The 17,233-nt window shown below is 47.3% G+C and overlaps 1 protein-coding gene across 1 annotated transcript; it reads right to left on the bottom strand.

The window, feature by feature from the left end:
• Positions 1–1,569: 1,569 nt before the first annotated feature.
• On the bottom strand, positions 1,570–6,029 carry LOC114909868 (class E basic helix-loop-helix protein 41-like). Its single transcript, XM_029249835.1, has 5 exons — positions 5,012–6,029; positions 4,812–4,875; positions 4,601–4,708; positions 4,378–4,489; positions 1,570–4,084 (listed from the first exon to the last, which is right to left on the bottom strand). The coding sequence occupies exons 1-5, from the start codon at positions 5,071–5,073 to the stop codon at positions 3,159–3,161; spliced, it is 1,272 nt and encodes a 423-aa protein (XP_029105668.1). The 5' UTR covers positions 5,074–6,029; the 3' UTR covers positions 1,570–3,158.
• Between the last annotated feature and the right edge of the window lie 11,204 nt (positions 6,030–17,233).

Genomic DNA, 17,233 nt, shown 5'->3' with positions numbered 1-17,233 from the left:
CTGCGTCACTTTTTCTGTCCAAACTGGAGTCGTGTAGCGGAGTCCCCCCTGCACTCCTGCACTCACTCACTGTGTCCCCGAACTCACACGAAGCGCGCTCTCTCTCTCTGACACACACACACACAGAGAGAGAGAGAGAGAGAGGCACCGGTCCGGTCACGTTTGCCGCACGCCGCTCAGAGGCGCCCCGCCGTCACACGAATAATAACGCGCCTGCTTATGTAACTGCGCCGCGCTGCCGTGTGATCAAAGCGCATAAAGCGCATGGACACACCTGTGTGTCGCGTTCGCGAGACCACCCAGGCGAAAAAGTTACATTCCTGCGAGGGCGGAGTCCCCGTTCTCCATTCAGCAAAGTCCCGCGGCCAAGGTAACCCTTCCGATCACCTGTCTCCCCCACACCTGCCACACCGCCGCTGCACATGGACGGCTGCGTGTCTGCGAACGCGCCTGTGCGAGCGCACGTGACAATCCTGCGGTGACCCTGGAGCGCTAAGCGGGGCCGGTGACGTCACGGTCTCGGGCCACTTCATCGCGATGAACTGCTGAACCCGAGTACCTGGTGGGCGGAGGGGACGGACGTGCGGGGGTAACAGGTGGTCGCCGTCGTCTTTATTACCAACTTAGTGTACTGTGTTGAGACTGCGGTTCGGCCCTTTAACTATTTACCAAAAGCGCATAAACAAAAAGGTGCTAAAATTTCAAATATCATATAATCTGATAGGTGACTGGATACGGACGTATTATCTTTATTCCCCAGTTTGTTTTTTTTACATGATTATGAACTTTGCCTAACAGCAAAAATCATCATGCTGCTGAGGGACATCATTATTGATAACACTGTTGCTAAAGGGCTTTTTTTTTTTCAGAAAATCTTTGTCCCGCACCATCTTGCCAAGTACAGAAGATAAGGTCCCCGATATATTATCTAAGTGTAGTTATCTCTGTCATTCACATAATGCAGTTACATAATCATCATAGATAAGCTACGATAACATAATGGCAAATGCGATTTACACTGATAAATCACACTTGTAATTACCTCTGTATCTGGTGAAGTTTAAATAGAAGAATTTAACTTTCTTTAAATACTACAAAAAAAAAAACTTTTTGGTGGTGTGTACCGTATCACCTAACATGATAATAGGTATGATAATAGTGTTTAAATTGCCTGTGCGAAATATTCTTTTATATACTTTCTTAAAACAAGTGATTTGGCTCCGTCTTCCATGTGCATGATCTGGAGATGTTGCTCCCCTGGTCCGAGACAAAAATAGCTGCAGCACACCTGCCATATGAGCCACAGCCAGTGGAATTCTGGGAAAGCTGTGCGACACCATTTCTCAGGGATAATGAGGATAATTTAGTTCATTTATGGAGAGAATGTTTCTTTATGCTTCGGTCTCACTTTCCAGCCTAATATTTCAAGGAAAACCCTCCCTGCGCCTCGGTTGAGACCCCAGCAAAGAACTGTTTTAAGCAGCAGCAGAAGCTGAAGGAACTCAGCATGCAGAGAGGCCTTTCACCAAACAACTCCCCGGGGACATTCATACAAGAGACAAACAAGTATTTCTTGCTGATTTTTATTTAATAACTTTTCATAAAATAATTTAGGGCAGCTTTAGCCTAGAATAACTAACAAAAAAATGCACATTGCTCACTGAAATCCTGTAAAAATCTGCACAGTTAACCTACAACATTACATCAGACATTTAATTGCGTATTAACAAAGTATATATATACACAACAAACCACTCTTTTGGCAATGATACCATTGAAAATGCAGCTTTTGAGGGAAACATCAGAAAGCAGCATTATATATTAAAAGGTAAAGAACTATATACATGAATATTTACATGAACGACTTATTGTGAGATTTTACCCTCTCTGACTAAACATTCTAGGACAGCACTCGTGCAGTGCTGTGGGATCATGGGTATAGACCCCATAGCCACCTCACTGAGGAGAGATGGATCAAATTCTGGGTAGAAGATGATTGAAGAAAAAAAAAATAAAAATTTCCTGCTCCACGCATGTCCTGTAAGCTCTCGGTGTATGGGTGTGTATGTATGTGAAGCAGCAGAAGAAGCCTGACCAACCTAGTACATGGACTGCTTCATCTGAAAGCTGGAGCTGCTTTAAATTATTTTGATACATTTCGCGCATCAGTACTTTACAAATTCACATTTATGGAACAGCAGCAACTGAGACGGTGAACATATCTTAATGATAGTAGTCTAATGGTTTGTTATGTTAAGAGCTTAAAGCAAAGTCAACAGCAAAGGGTTGTTGTTGTATTTCATTTCCTTTACCAGTTGTACATCCCTGCATGACACAAAACATTTGGAGCTACATTTTCTGGTTTTAATAGTTCTTTTACAGTATATATACTGTAGATATATAGATGTGTGCTTTAAATCTGTTTTACATCCCATTCTGTCTTCCACGTCTGAAACAATGTGTGTCTGCAATTCGCAGGCACATATTAAAGATGTCATTTTGTCTGTTAGCTTACATCATCTAATTAGGAAAATATATTTAATTACAATTCCTGAACTATAACATCAGGGAGAAGGGAGAGTGTAAAAAATAATCTTTAAAAGGCAGGAACAAGTGCACTTCACTTTGCGAAAAAGCAGACACCTGGAATCCGACGTGGTTTAAATATACACTCGTGTATTCTTAGAAAATAATTACATTCAATATCAAAACTTCACGAGGGAGGGTGCCAAGCCCGGACAGGGTACTTTGTGCACGTGCCCCAGTAGCGGTCACGTGCTCCCGTCCGCGCGCGAGACGCGACTCGTGGTGAGATGGAGGGAAACCTCGCCGTGGTCCACTACTTCCGCTCACAATATGACACCGACTTACAAACACGGTAAACACAAATGTGGGACCTAGAAACGGCAGGCAAAGCACGTTATTTTAAGCAGAATATTATAACCGTCTGGCTAAATGCGAGTAAATGTTACAAATATGTATATTCTGAGAAAATAACCCGCTTTGTTTCATGGGAATGGGAATCATATGACATTCATCCAGAACACGTTGAAAGAGCCATTCTTCTCCGCTTTCTTTCATTCATTCATTCATTCATTCATTCGTTCATTCTTTCTGCTTATCGACAAAGCTAACGGAGGAGGAGCACGGGCACATGTTTAATCCCCGTCGCTTCCCCTCTCCTCCTGCGGCTCTTCCTCGTCCCCACACTCTTCCAGGTCCTCCACAGGTAGTGACTCCAGCTCCAGCTCGTTGGAGGAGTCCGTGTCCGGCTCCGGCTCCGGCTTCTGGCTCTGGGCGCCAGGGCTCCCTCCCCACAGGCCGCTGCCCGCGCCCGGGAAGGTGGCGGGGAAGCCCGGGTAGAGCAGCGGGAACGGGGAGCCCACGGCGGCCGTGGCGGAAAGGACGTACTTCTCCAGAGTGGACTTGTCCATGAGGGGCACGTAGGAGGCGGCCGCCGAAGGGTTGATGAAGTAGAAAGGCATGCAGAAGGAGCCCTGTCCGAAAGGCGCCGCGGCGCCCAGTCCCATCAGCGAGTTCAGGACACCGGCGTCGGGCCCGCACCTGGCGCTCGGCTCCGGCTTCACGACGGCTGCGCCGCCGGGACGCGGACCGTGACCGTCCAGCCTCGCTCTCTTCGCGCGGGGCTCCTCCTCCGTTTCCTGCTTGATCCGCAGCGCCGCGGCTCCCTGCGCCTTCGCGCCGCCACATTCGAGCTCCGCTTTGCCTAGTTCGTGCTTCTCCGCCTCCCCGCCGTAGCCGCTGTCGGTGTCCGTGTCGTTTTCGTTGAGCTCGCCGTTGTGAGTCCGCTGGATGACGGGCACGCAGTTGGCCTGCGGCTCCTGCGCGCGAGGGGAAGCGGAGCCGGCGGAGAGGAGCTGCTGCGGGAGCAGCTGGGCGCCGGGCAGCAGCTGAGCGCACACTTTCTGCAGGTGACCCACGAGCTGCGCGCACCTCTCCTCGCGCGCGCTCCACTTCTCCGACCTCCGCAGGTACTGCAGCACTTCCTTGGCACAAGTTTGGAAACCGGAGTGGAAAGCCTCTACATCGGCCTGGATGGACGATTTAGTCGTGGATCGATCGCCTGTGAGCGAAGCATTCGGCAGTGAAACACACCGATCCGGCTCGACACATTCTCCGAAAACCGATTAAATTTTTTTTTCCCTTTTTTATGGGGGGGGGGGTGTGCAAAATTATCAATAATATTCAGTGTAGTTTTACAGAAATACTCGTACTCCACACCAGGTATTTAAGCGTCACTGATGGATACGTTCAGCAGAACGTTTCGTTTGAGACGAGTTCAAGCATTAACAATTTCTCGGACGAACCCCCACCCCCCCTTGACCGGGCTGTGTGTCGCGCGGCTCCGGGACTCACCGCTCTGCAGCGCTACGATCGTCTGGTGCTGCTGCTCGGTGACGGCGGTGAGCGCGTTTAAATGCTTCAGGGTCAACTCCAGAACCACAGCCTTCTCTAGGTGTCCGAGCGTCTGTCATAAGAGACACAAGGCGACAGTGACAGCTAACGCAACCGTGGCTGAGTCGTTAAAGCACAAGAAAAATCTGTCCACGCTGTAAGAAAGCAACAAGAACAAACTTACTGTCAGTTTAAGATGCTCCGGCAGCAGATCTTTCAGCTGCCCAATACATTCGTTAATTCTGTCCCGCCTCTTCTTCTCGATCAGCCTGTGGGGCAACTTATAGGCATCCTATTGACAGAAATTACTCTCAGATGGACGGTAACAGTACATACATAGTGATGCATGAAAACAAGAGGAACAATACAATAGGGAGACAAAATAGCGGACTTACTTTGCTCTCCTCTCTTTTCATCCCTCTCTTCGACTTGCACATGTACAACGACGAATATTCCACCCTGTTATTAAAACATTAAATCCGCGTAACGTTACAGATGCTGTCGAACGCATGCAAACAAAATGCTTTAAGAGTAACAAGTCCCTTGTAATAACAACAAAGGAGAAGAAAAATAATAAGAATGTATTAAAACTTGCCCGAGGAAATTTGCGTGATCGATAGATTGTCTCTCCTGAAGACGCGGTATTCTGTCACCCATAACTTCTCCCTTTGCAGTAGTTTTTTTTTGTGTTTTTTATTCCTAGAAGGAGGGAGCAGATGCACGTCCAGTTAAGCCCCACTTTAGACTGACAAGCGCTCGCCTCCGCCGACACTTTGCAACAAAATCGCGCGAGCACGGCGCACGCGCATCTCCCAGCGGCTTCCAGCTCACGTGTAGGACGCGCGAGCTCGCGCGGGCTTGTAATTAGCGACTAATTAAATGTCGCGTGCTGACGTCGTGGCGTTGCCGTGCAGTCCGTGATGCTGCGGTTGCCCGAGATGAACATTCCCCAAAACAGGAGGACAAAAAAAAAAAAAAAAAAAAAAAAAAAACAATAATGTCCCCCTTTAAAAGTTTTGTCCAAGCAAGTGCGCGCGGTCCCGGAGCACTCGTCCCTCTGCAGAGACCACATGGACGCCAATGTGCCGGGGCACGCGCAGTCGGCGCCTTTGTGATGTGCAGCGTTTAGCTCCGCTGTCCTGCTGGCACACGGCTCCTTAACTCTTGCCTGCCAGCCTCGTGCCAGCCTGTGGCAGGTAACCATGGCAGCGAGATAACCGCGTGTTCAAGCACGTGCCGTACGTGGGACAGAAAGGACGCGCTTGCCACCATTGGATATCGCCATATTTTCATCTTCCAATGGCTTTCCGAGGGGGGGATTTCATTTTTACTTTTGCTTTCGTTGTGTGAGTCCTAAATGTGAAATCGCACTGGACTTGAAGGAGGGAACACTGCTCATGGAGGAAAGTAGAACTGTCTACACGAGTACAACTGTGCATCTCGTCAGATCTTAACCTCAAATGCCTACTTGAAATACTACTTTAAAAACGGTCTGACTACCAATATACTAGCCTTGGCAAATTAAAGAGCTTCTGTTGATGAGAATAGTAATTATGCTCAGCAGATGTTCCTCACAATAACTCCCATTTAGCTGTGGAACAAATCCTACATTAGACCTGCTTTTTCTTATTTTCTTATAACAGACATGGTTGACTGTTAAAACAAACACAGATACCACATATCAGAGTTTGTATTGCAATATTCAAATGTATCAAAGAAGTTCTCCCAAGTATGAGGAGTACAGTGGCTTTTGTTTAATAAAACCTCACTCAGGTGCAAGATCTTGAGGTGTTATGGGGAGATCAAAAATATTACGAAATAGTACTCAGTGGAGTTATACATAAATACTGGGGGTCACACTAGCCTTTCATAACCTTTCAAAGGTGGCAGATTTGATCCCCCCCTCCACCTGTAGTACCCTGGAACAAGGTACTTACCCAAAAAAAAGATGCTCCCGGTAACATTACCCGGCTGTATAAATGGGTAAATAATTGTAAGTAACATTTAAGTTGCTTTGGAGAAAAGTGTTAGTTAAATGAATAAATATTATAACCCCAGCGGAGACTCAGTCTCTGGCATTTTTAATCCAGAATACTGGGGCCGTAAGTTCAACATGCAAAACATTAGACGCTGCAATGCAGTTATTCTGGAAAGGTTGTTTAACATGCAAGAGATGTTACAACTTGTCAGGTAATGGGGGACCAAAACATTAGCAACAGCACTTAGTGGAGTTATACACAAATATTTTGGGGGGTACATTAGATTTTCTTGAATGCTGAGGGGACCTTATTTTGCCAATACTGTAAATATATTATATCCTCCATATCCCCCTGAGGAGGCTCAGCTTTTTGTCCGCTGTCCACAGGGGCAGATCGACAGATGCTGCTAGAATCACAGGTGCCACAGGAGACACAGAAAACAGTGCTATCCTAACATGACCTGCTCGCTTTCTGGTGTCAGAGAGAACAACACTCTCCGCCACCCACCATTGCACTGAGAGCCCTCCTTTAGCATCACTGTTACTCCCATCGAGTTTTACCACGCTTCTCTGAGTTTTGGCTATAAATACCTTTGGGGTTCCTTTGCCTGAGCTTAGGTAATTCTGAAAAAACACCTACAAGTGAATGTTTCTGCCAGTTTTTTTATATTTTTAATTTCAACATAAAATGTCCATTAAATATGTTACCAGGTATGTTTCCGGGAAAGGCTGATATGTTCTGCAGCTTTACATCCACAGTAACAGAAGAATAACAAAGCAAGATGTCTCATTATAGTCGGCCTCATTATACATCCCGCTCATATTTCATTACATCAGAATTAATGTGAGGATTCCAAAATTTGCTTACATTTTTAATTTGTTTTGAATAAATAAAAAAACAAATGGAAGATTCATGCTAGCCTATAAAGTGTCCTCCTGTATTTGTGTGTAACACCACTGAGTATCACTGGTAAGTGTTTTGGTCCTCCCAAAGCCTGACAAGCTGTAAGGTTTACAAAACAGTATGTACTTTATATATTCTAGTAACTGACGTGTTTTGAATGCTGGTGGCAAGACCAACATCTTCTCGGAGGAACTTGGCTGGCTTCCCTGCTCGAACTACATGACTATAATAACTTATTCAGACCTCAGCTAAAACTTGGTGTTAAGTGCCCCAGATACCCACCAATCTTCTTGGCTACAGATCTTTTTTTTTTTAAATTCAACTTACGAGAACTGAATATTGTGTCATGACCTAGCATGATGCCAAATTGCAAAATTTGTAATTAGCCTTCGGACCCTTTAAGCTACTGTCGGCTTTCTTGACGTAACTAGAAAGAAATAGAATAAAAAGTCCATTATATAAATCCATAAGTGCTAAGCTGATTTTCAAAAAGCATCAGTTAAATACAGAAATAATAATCATTTGTTATAGATACTCTAGCTGCGTTGCCAGTGATCTGGCCATACCTAATGCAGCTGTGGGTAGCTAAGCCAGTTTTGTACAGTGATCTGGATGAAGCTAATCCAGCCGTGACTGGTGGCCAGGCTGTATCGTATTCAGCTAATTTGTCTGCTGCAATGCTGGATACAGACTTTAAGCCGTACGCATTGTGATACTCCGTTTATAAACCAGAATCGTGTTGTTAAAATGCAGACACGTTGAAAGGCGTAATCATTTCTCTGCGACTGGACATTGTAATGTGACGCACGGGCAATTTGTGAGGATAGCTCTCACTGCTCTTGCACGTTCCACCTGTCTGCGCAGAGACTCACACGTTGTTTGTCTTGCATCTACCTGCTTAACGTCGTTATCTCTGTGTCATGTGGACCAGAAGTCACCGGGTAGCTGCGCACATGTACATTAACCAGAGAAAGCTTCTCACAAGACAGTGATTTGGAAAAGAGCAATGTCAGCATTGTTCTCCATCTGTAAACAGTCTGGGGAAAACAGTCCAATTAGGTGCTGTATGACAGTCACAAGACTTTGCAAGAGGCTTGTGTCACAGCAACAGAAGGCTACTGAACCGACAGTTACATGTTAAGAATTCGTCGTGCACGACATTCACAAGCTTCTTCATAAAGTTCACTAATAGAGAGTTAAATTAGCATAATAAATATTGTATAAAATATAAATCTATGTTTGAAAACTCATTTCATGATATTAAACAGCTATTATAGGGGGTGCGGTGGCGCAGTGGGTTGGACCGCAGTCCTGCTGTTCGGTGGGTCTGGGGTTCGAGTCCCACTTGGGGTGCCTTGCGGTGGACTGGCGTCCCGTCCTGGGTGTGTCCCCTTCCCCCTCTGGCCTTACGCCCTGTGTTGCCGGGTAGGCTCCGGTTCCCCGTGACCCCGTAAGGGACAAGCGGTTCTGAAAATGTGTGTGTGTGTGTGTAAACAGCTATTATTGCCAACAATTATACCAAAAATTACAATGCATGACTGCCAAGCCAACAAGGTCTGGAAACAGCTTGTAGCATAGTGGTTAAATCTACTCCCTTTGGACCTAGAAGTCACAGGTTTGATCCCCACTGCTGGCTGTAGTACCCTTCAGCAAAGTACTTACTCTACATTGCTCCAGTAAAATTACCCAGCTGTATGAATGGGCGTAAGGCCAGAGGAGGAGGGGACACACCCAGGACGGGACGCCAGTCCGTCGCAAGGCACCCCGTGTGTGTGTGTATGAATGGGTAAATAATTGTAAATATCTCAACATTGTAAGCTGCTTTGGAGAAAAGTATTAGATAAATGTAACTACTCAAGCCTTAATACAATAATAGGCAGGATTGCTTCAGAATTTTGCCATCCTCACCAAGCTCTTGAATCCCCTTTGGGAAAATGTGATGTCAGACTGAGTCTTGTGCTCCTCACTGTTTACTGTACTTTTTAGAATATTGGACAACAAAGGGAAACAGTTCCCTGGTGTGTTTGCTGTTACTGAAAAGTGTTCCGGCTAGCTACTTAGCTGGGAATGTTAGAGGACTTTGCAAACACTACTTGCAATTTTAGAGTTTAAGTGGGTTTTGCTTCATAGCTACTACTTGTCCTCTTCTACGTCATAACTGTGTAAAGCTCACACGCACAGCGGCTGAAGCCACTTGTGCCAAGCAAGGTCGCGGTGAACCGGAGCCTAACCCGGCAATGCAGGGCACAAGGCTGGAGGAGGAGGGAACACACCCAGAACAGGACGCCAGTCTGCCGGAAGGCACCCCAAGTGGGACTCGAGTCCCAGCCCCGCCAGGGAGCAGGACCTGGCCAAACCCACTGCACCACTGTGCCACCACACCCTCCACCTGTGTAAAGCTGCAAGACTGTATTAGCCTTGCTGGTTAGATTATGACAGGTATAAACAACTGGAAAGAGAATCTCAGGGCAAACAACCAGAGAAGGAAAAGAGAGCCGGCGGAACTTGTTGCCAGGCCTCCTTCTGGCTCTAGCAGTTTCTGGACAGGGCCCATGTTGGGGGGAGGGAGCTCTTTAGCCTGTTCTACTATCCAGAGGTCTGTGGGAAGCACAGATTCACCCCAACCAACCTCACTGAGGCCAAGGTCAAGCATGAGGCAAGGCTGCACAAGTCCTCCTCATTGTGCGGCCAGTGACACTGACCCCACAGTGAACCGGGACACTTGAAGGAGAGACAGCCCTGATAGCCAAAGAGCCTGTTGGAACCAAAGGTCTGATTTCACCCTAATCTTTCCCATTCACCTCATTTATACATAGCAGCTTTCCTGCCATGGTTTCGTCAGAATGCTTAACACAAGGTCTCTGAAGAATGTGCAGAAGTATGATTACAGATGGATATACAGGCAATTAATCATAATGTGCTAAATGAGCAGAAGGTAACAGAAGAAGACATGGAACTGCTGAGGAGGCTGGTACAGGAGAGACTGCCTGCACATAGCTTACAAACACACCGATCCTTACACAGGCAGGCCAAAGTTTGAGTGTTGGGTGACACCTGCGGTATGTAAAGATGAGTGCACTCACACTGTGTAAAGCATTTTTGCCTTTCTTATAAAGTTGTTATTGTTAATTTGGCACAGAGAATGATTAATTTATCTAATGATACACACTTAAAGATCAGGCCCTGTTTAAGGTGTCATTTCTTCATCAAATCAAAAATCGTTGCATTCATCCATCCATCCATTTTCTTATCCGCTTGTCCTACTAGGGTCGCGGTGGCAATAGGGAGAGCAGAGCAGTCCAGACGCCCCTGTCCCCCGCAACTTCCTCCAGCTCAACCTGGGGGATTCCCAGCCGCTTCCAGGCCAACTGGGAGATATAATCTCTCCAGTGGGTCCTGGGCCGACGTCGGGGTGTCGTCCCAGTTGGCCATGCCTGGTATACCCCAAAAGGGAGGCGCCCAAGGGGCATCCTTACCAGATGCCCAAACCACCTCAATTGGCTCCTCTCAATGTGGAGGAGTAGCAGCTCTACTCTGAGTTCCTCCCAGATGGCCGAGTTCCTCACCCTGTCATGAAGAGTGAGTCCCACCACCCTGCGGAGAAAGCTCATTTCAGCCGCTTGTATCCGCAATCTTATTCTTTCAGTCATTACCGAGAGTTTATGACCATAGGTGACGGTAGGGACATTTGCCTTATGGCTCAGCTTCCCCTTTACCACTACAGTCCGGTACAGTGACCGCATTACTGCTGCAGCTGCTACCCAGTCTGCAGCTGATCTCACACTCCCTTCTCCCCTCACTCGTGAAGAAGACCCCAAGATACTTAAACTCCTCCACCTAGGGCAGATTCTTTCCCCTTACATGAAGGGGGCGTGCCATCCTTTTCTGTGAGAGAACCATGGATTCAGACTTGGAGGTGCTTATCCTCATACCAACTACTTCATCATGCTCAGCTGCAAACTGTTCCAACGCGTGCTGGAGGCAACCATGTGATGGTGCCAAAAGGACAACATCACCCGCAAAAAGCAGAGACATCCGGCCCCCACACAGAATGCCCTCCTGACCTCGGCTGCGCCTTGATATCCTGTCCGTGAAAATCACAAACAGGAGTGGAGACAAGGCACAACTTTGGTGCAGTCTAACACCCGTATTGAACGAGCTTGACTTAATGCCGAGACAGGTGGACACAGCTCTCACTCCATGCGTAGAGAGACCGAATGGCCCCCAGTAGTGGCCCTGGCACCCCATACTCCCAAAGCACCTCCCACAGAATTTCTTGGGGAACCTCGTCATAAGCCTTCTCCAAGTCCACAAAACACATGTAGACTGGATTAGCAAACTCTCATGCCCCCTCAATTATCTGTGAGAGGGTAAATAGCTGGTCCACTGTTCCATGGCCAAGACGGAATCTGCATTGTTCCTCTTCAATCCAAGGTTCAACTATCAGCTGGAGCCTCCTTTCCAGCACCCTGGCATAGACTTTCCCAGGGAGACTGAGAAGTGTGATACTCCGATTGTTGGCACACACTCTCCGGTCCCCTTTCTTGAAAATAGGGACCACCACCCCAGTTTACCAGTCCAAAGGCACTGTCCCCAAGATCCATGCAACATTGCAGAGACGTGTCAGCCATGACAGCCCCACAACATCCAGGGCCTTAAGCAGTTCCGGGTGAATCTCTTCCACCCCGGTGCTTTGCCACTGTGGAGCTCTCCAACTACCCCAGTGACTTCCACCAGGGAGATGTATTCTGATATCCCAGAAGCATCTGGCCCTGACTCCTGTAAGGGAGACATATCTCTCGGGTTTAGGAGTTTCTCAAAGTGCTCCTTCCACCACTTAACAATATCCTCATTTGAGGTCAGAGTTTCTTCACCTTTGCTGACACCAGCTTAGGCGAAGCTCCTCCGACCCTTCCTGAGTCGCCGGATGGTTCTCCAGAACCCGACCGAAAGTCGTTTTCCATAGCCTCCCCAAAGTCCTCCCATGGTCTGTATTTCACTTCTGCAGCCACAGCTGCTGCTGCTGCCTTTTCTGCCTGCCAGTACCTATCCGCTAAGTCAGGAGTCCCCAGAGCCAACCAGGCCCTAAAGGCCTCCTTCTTCAGCTTGACGGCTTCCCTCATCACCGGTGTCCACAACAGGTACTTGGGTTGCCGCCATGACTGGTACCAACAAGCTTTTGGTCACAGCTGCACCTGGCTGCTTCCACAAAGGAGGTTTTGAACAGGGTTCACTCAGACGCCATAGACCCTACCTCCTCCAGGACGTTAGAGAAGTTCTCGCAGAGGTGGGAGTTAAAATCACTGCGGACAGGGTCCTCCAACAGTCGTTCCCAACATACCCTCACTATGCGCTTGGGTCTACCGAGTCTGTCCATCAGTTTTCCTCGCCATCTGATCCAGCTCACCACCAGATGGTGATCAGTTGACAGCTCAGCACCTCTCTTCACGCAAGTGTCCAGAACACAATGCTTCAAGTCAGATGAAATGACTACAAAGTCAATCATTGACCTTTGGCCCAAGGAGCTCTGATACCAAATACGTTTATGAGCATCCTTGTGTTCGAACATGGTGTTTGTTATGGATAAACCATGACTACCACAGAAGTCCAATAACATTTCACCATTCGGGTTCAGATTGGGCAAGCCGTTCTTCCCAATCACCCCCCCGCCAGATTTCCTAGTCATTGCCAACGTGAGTGTTGAAGTCCCCCAGCAGGACTATGGAGTCTGTAGGTGGGGCCCTGTTCAGAACCCCACCCACCTTCTCCAAGAAGGCAGAATACTCTGAACTGCTGTTTGGTGCATAAGCACACACAACAGTCAGAATTTTCCTCTCTGCAACCCTAAGTCGCATTGAGGCGACCCTCTCGTCCACCGGGACAAACTCCAACTGTACAGTGTCAGCTGGGGGCTTGTGAGTATCCCCACACCCGCCCGACGCCTCTCACCCTGTGCAGCTCCTGAGTAGGAGAGAGACCACCCCCTACTGAGGAGTTTGGTTCCAGAGCCAACACTGTGAGTGGAGGTGAGCCCAACTATATCTAGTTGGTATCGCTCAACCTCCGGCACCAGTTCCAGCTCCTACTCCCCCAGTGAGGTTACATTCCACGTGCCAAGAGCCAGTTTCTGCCGCGAGGGGCCGTGATGCCACACGCCACCCCGCACCCTCCTGCTGCCTGAAAGGGATTAGACCTGATCCCCATGTAGGACCTTGTGGGTGGTGTGCCTTTTAAGGCTGAGCCCGGCCAGGTTACATGGGCTGCCTGACCACCAGGCGCTCACCTAGGAACACTACCCTCAGGCCTGGCTCCAGGGGTAGGTCCCAGTGACCCTATTCCAGGCAGGGTAAATGTTGTCTTGTCTGCCTGTTTCAGGGGAGTTTTTGAATTGTGTTAGTCTGGACCTTCACTCCAGACCTGTTCGCCTTGGGAGACCCTACCAGGAGCATACTGCTCACGATGATATCACTCTGGAGATCCCTAGATCACGCAAGCCCTTCTGCCACGACAAGGCCCCGATCCAGGAAGAGGTAATCGTTGCATTTTGTATTTTAAATAAATCAGCGCTTTCCAGCTGAAAGAAACATGCTATCTGCCACTCGAAACAGAAGATGCAGGGAAGGCTGGACCCAAGTGCAGGATCATTTATTTAGAAGTGAGGGATCAGGTGACTTTTCATTGTCGGGGACGGGCAAAGAATTAGTCAATTGGCGGTCAGATTGGGAGGAAAGATCTATAGCCAAAGCCAGAGAACAAAGAAAAGGAAGTAGGTACAAAGGAGCCCAGGCCATAGTCAAAAAGGGGGTCAGTTGTCTCAGTGAGATTCCACAAGTGCAAAGGGGCTGAGTAGGATCTTTTAAAGCCAGAAGTTCTGATTGTCATCAGGTGCTTGATCTGCATCAGGTACTGTAGATCGTGGTGTGGACATGACAGTATGCTTACATTGTTTAATTTCATTAGCATAACTTTGGTTACTGCTCAGACTGGAAAAGTTCCTCTTTACATTTTTTTACTTTTATATGAAAGGCAGGGGCAGCTGATAGTGTACTGGTTAGGACTGTTGCTTTTGAATCTGCAGGATGGTGGTTCGAATCTCACCTCCTGTTGTAGTACCCTTCAGCAAGGTATTTACTCTAAATTGCTCCAGTAAACATTACCCAGTTGTGTAAATGGGTGACTCCAGATAACTTAAGTCACTTTGGAGAAAAGTGTCAGCTAAATAAATGTAAGCAGTCACTGTTCAGTGAGTGATGCCTTATGGTAGAGCGACATGGAGCTCCATTCATTAATTTAGCAGACGTTTTTCTCCAAAGCAACTTCCATTGAACCCTATGTAGTGTTATCAGCCCACACACCTTATTCACCAAGGTGACTTACACTGCTAGATAGACTGACACTGGGTCACTCATCCATGTATCAGTGGAACACACGCACTCTCTCTGTCACCCACTCACACACTATGGGTGAACCTGAACAGCATGTCTTTGGACTATGGGAGGGAAACCCCTGCAGACACAGGGAGAATATGCAAACTCCACAGAGACTGAGTGGGGATTGAGCCCATCTCCTCTCGCACCACCCAGGTGCTGTGAGACAGCAGTGCTACTTGCTGTGCCACCGATTCAGCTTTTTGAAATTCCTGTTCTCCACCCCAGCTGACCAAACATAATGAGAGGGACATGCACCATGGAGGACACCTGGTGACCACACTTCTAACCAACATCAACTTGCACCAATTGGGGTAGCAGCAAGCCAGAGCCTAACCCAGAAACACAAGGCTAGAGGGGGAGGGGAAACACTCTGGATGGGATACTAGTCCATCATAAGGCACCCCAGTAAGATTTGAACCCCAGCCCCACCACACAGCAGGCACCAGCCAAATCCACTACACCACCACACCCTGTGCCTGTATGTTTGTACTTTGTACATAAAATTACCTCATGTGTAGAGTGCAACTCTGTCCAAGAGTATAATGTGCAGTATAAAGTGTGTGACTGACAGTGTCAGTGTCTGACCAGCTGTTGGAGTTTGTAACTTGCAGTTGAAGGGTGACCTGCTCTGTAGTTGGTTACCAAAAGCCATCTGTCATAAGAAGGAGGTAAATATGGATCTGTTTACCAGAGCCCATATTCAAATTTCCTGGGATGGGTTTTTGGGTGAAGTCTATTCATGAACACCATTTATAAATGGGTTTGTGTGAAAAGCACAGAGTAACAATATCTATCAGTGTTTATTCATATTACATAAGCTACAGCCCTGGTACCGAACAGGTGTCATATTAAACCTGTAGAAATAATCTTGGCACCAGAGCACAGAGTCAGGTGGGGTAAAGTCTGCAGGCAGTCGGGCTATCATGAGAAATGGGGAAGATCACAAAAACTTGTCTAGCCGCACACAGAAAAATCACTGTGTGTGTGTGTATATATATATATACTGATTATATATTTTATTATATAATATTTATTTATTTATTTATTTTTTTAATATATATATATATATATATATTTATTTATATATATGAGTGGCTGGATAGTGTACTGGTAAGATTGCTGCTTTTCACATGGGAAACTGGGGTTTGAATCCTGGTCATGGCCTACCTCCAATAGGGGGGTTGATAGGCAAGACCTCCTTATGCTTGGCTCTGCCTACCTTGGAGTGAAACAAACAAAGAGAGCCATGCTGACTCAGATGTTGCCTGGATTAACAAGGTCTTTGCCAGATGTTGGGGAACCAGGACATACTGATGATAAGTGGGTTACTAGAACAAGGCATGCATGGACAAGAGATGAGAATAGGGAACTGTTGGAATGCTACTACACAAGTAATCCCAGTGAAAGGGGTTACATGAAGAGGATGTGGGACCTATGGATACTTTGAAACCCAACATCAAGACTAATGCCTAAACAACTAGTAGCTCAGTGTTATAACAACTAGAGATTGATGAAGTATAACACAAATGTTATGGCAAGGGGGAGCCAGGTCAGGGAGGAGATATCATCATCCCCACACTCTGAGATTGGGTACCAAGCCCCAAGAACAATGAGCCCTTGTAAGATGAATGCAAGAGCAGCTGACCTAAGAGATAAGATCATGGCTAAGAAGGACACCTGGAGCCCCTGTGGCTGATTACCAAGTGAAGTACCTACTGAAAGTCTACTAGAAGATGTGAATGCAGCACTATGAACAATTCCTACTGAGACCAACCAGCTGATGTACAGCACATGAATACCAAGCATAAGAAGCAGTATCCTCCATGGAAAAAAAGGCTAGAGGCCAAGATCAAGGCAGCATGGAGGGAAGTTAGCCAGCTATCGGAACTGCAGAAAGGGGTGATGAAGACCATGCATAAGTACAGCAAGCTGTCTATACCTGAGGCCTTAGAAACTGCCAAGCAAAGACTCACAGCCTTGGCTAACTGCCTGAAGAGGTACACAAGAGAGATAGAGGACAGAAGAATAAACCAGATGTTCTCCACAGAATCATCCAAAGTGTACTCAGTGGCAGGGTAATAACATGAGAGTGGACCCACCAAGGTTGGAGACTGAGCAATACTGGAAAAACAGATGGGAGAAGGAGGCATCACATAACAACAAAGCCCAGTGGCTCTTGGATCTAAGAGCAGACCACAGCAACCTCCCTGAACAGGATCCAGTAACCATCACAGTGGCAGACATCCAAGAAAGAGTCTCACGTATGAAGAACTGGACAGCACCAGGCCCTGACATGATCCATGCCTTCTGGCTAAAGAAGCTAACTGCACTCCATGAGCCCATGGCAACACAAATGAATCAGCTGCTAATGGATGGGACCCACCCTGAATGGTTAACAGAAGGCTGGACAGTCTTGATCCTGAAGGACCCCCAGAAAGGAGCAGTCCCATCCAACTATTGCCCGATAACCTGCCTCTGCACAACATGGAAGCTGCTCTCAGGTAT

The sequence above is a fragment of the Scleropages formosus genome, chromosome 2, assembly GCF_900964775.1.
Source record: "Scleropages formosus chromosome 2, fSclFor1.1, whole genome shotgun sequence".
Lineage (NCBI taxonomy): Eukaryota > Metazoa > Chordata > Actinopteri > Osteoglossiformes > Osteoglossidae > Scleropages > Scleropages formosus.
Note: the sequence above shows the minus strand (reverse complement) of the source record. Positions and strands in the feature narration are given on the sequence as shown.

Coding starts and splice junctions, on each gene's coding strand:
- LOC114909868 (XM_029249835.1), bottom strand. CDS start 5,073: ATGGGTGACAGAATACCGCGTCTTCAGGAGAGACAATCTATCGATCAC. Junction 4,876..5,011: donor GATCACGCAAATTTCCTCGG/GCAAGTTTTAAT, acceptor TTTTAATAACAG/GGTGGAATATTCGTCGTTGT. Junction 4,085..4,377: donor GATCGTAGCGCTGCAGAGCG/GTGAGTCCCGGA, acceptor CTTCGCTCACAG/GCGATCGATCCACGACTAAA.